This window comes from Blennius ocellaris, assembly GCF_963422515.1.
Source record: "Blennius ocellaris genome assembly, chromosome: 16".
Classification (NCBI taxonomy): domain Eukaryota; kingdom Metazoa; phylum Chordata; class Actinopteri; order Blenniiformes; family Blenniidae; genus Blennius; species Blennius ocellaris.
Window position 1 is genome coordinate 1,833,794 of NC_137665.1, and position 1,253 is coordinate 1,835,046.

At 52.6% G+C, this 1,253-nt stretch overlaps 1 protein-coding gene across 1 annotated transcript in view; it reads left to right on the plus strand.

The window, feature by feature from the left end:
* The window catches only part of rab3db (RAB3D, member RAS oncogene family, b), a gene marked incomplete at both ends in the record, with an annotated part of 10,094 nt that extends 9,321 nt beyond the window's left edge, over positions 1-773 (plus strand). The window contains 2 exons of the mRNA XM_080512148.1: positions 342-466; positions 586-773. Of these exons, the coding sequence (XP_080368274.1) occupies positions 342-466; positions 586-773 (313 nt within the window). The remainder of the gene's footprint in view (positions 1-341; positions 467-585) is intronic.
* Positions 774-1,253: the final 480 nt, after the last annotated feature.

Below are 1,253 nucleotides of genomic sequence, written 5' to 3' on the forward strand. Positions count from 1 at the left end.
ATACACTTAAATAATAATTTTTTTTATTAACCGTTCATAGCCACCCCCCTGACGGGCAGTCTTTTGCGAGGTCCCATCCAATGCTGCTTGTTTATTATTATTTTTTGTTGTTTACTTTTTACTTTACATTCGTAGTATTTCATTATTATATTGTTGTCGGAGACTGGGTTCTATTGTTCTTGCTATTTTTATTTTATTGTTTTAAAAAAGAAAAGGATATGATATGTACAATATCCTATGTGTACACTGTTGTATTTTTCAACCAAAAAAAGATAAATTTAAAAAAAAAATGGCGACGGAGCCACGGCACATGTCCTGCGCTGAACGTGTTTGTCCTTCAGGGCGACGCAGATCAAGACGTACTCGTGGGACAACGCCCAGGTGATCCTGGTGGGGAACAAGTGCGACCTGGAGGACGAGCGCCTCGTCCCCACGGAGGACGGCCAGCGGCTGGCGGAGGAGCTAGGTCTCTCGCCCTCTCGCCCCACGACTCCCGCCTTTCCCTTTTCCCTTGGCGCCGCCGTCCGTTCTCAAACCCCTTTTCGCTTTCCCCCCCTCCTCCCCCCCCCCCTCCTCCCCCCGCAGGCTTCCAGTTCTTCGAGGCCAGCGCCAAGGACAACATCAACGTCAAGCAGGTGTTCGAGTGTCTGGTGGACGTCATCTGCGACAAGATGAACGAGAGCATGGAGGGAGACGGCGGCCTGGCGGCCAACCACCGCAGCCCGAGCCTGAGAGACGCTCCGTCGGAAAACCAGGGCGGCTGCGCTTGTTGAAACCGTCTGACTGCCTTCTTGATGTACCCACACGCACGCACGCACACGCACACGCACACGCACACACACACACTCAGCCATAAACGCCACCGCCCCTTTCTCGAGTTGTTTTGTCCGCTGAAACCACATCGATCTCAGATAATCCTCATCGGGGCTGTTAGAGCTCTCTCTCGCTCTCTCTCTCGCTCTCTCTCTCTGTCGCTCTCTCGCTCTCTCTCTTGCTCTCTCTCTCTGTCGCTCTCTCGCTCTCTCTCTCTCTCTCTCGCTCGCTCTCGCTCTCTCTCTCTCTCTCTCTCTCGCTCGCTCTCGCTCTATTGCTCTCTCGCTCGCTCTCTCTCGTTCTCGCTCTCTCTCTCTATTGCTCTCTCTCTCTATTGCTCTCTCTCTCTATTGCTCTCTCGCTCTTTCTCTTTCTCTCGCTCTCCCTCTCTCTCTCTCTCGCTCTCACCCTCTCTCTCTCCCTCTCAACCTCTCTCGCTC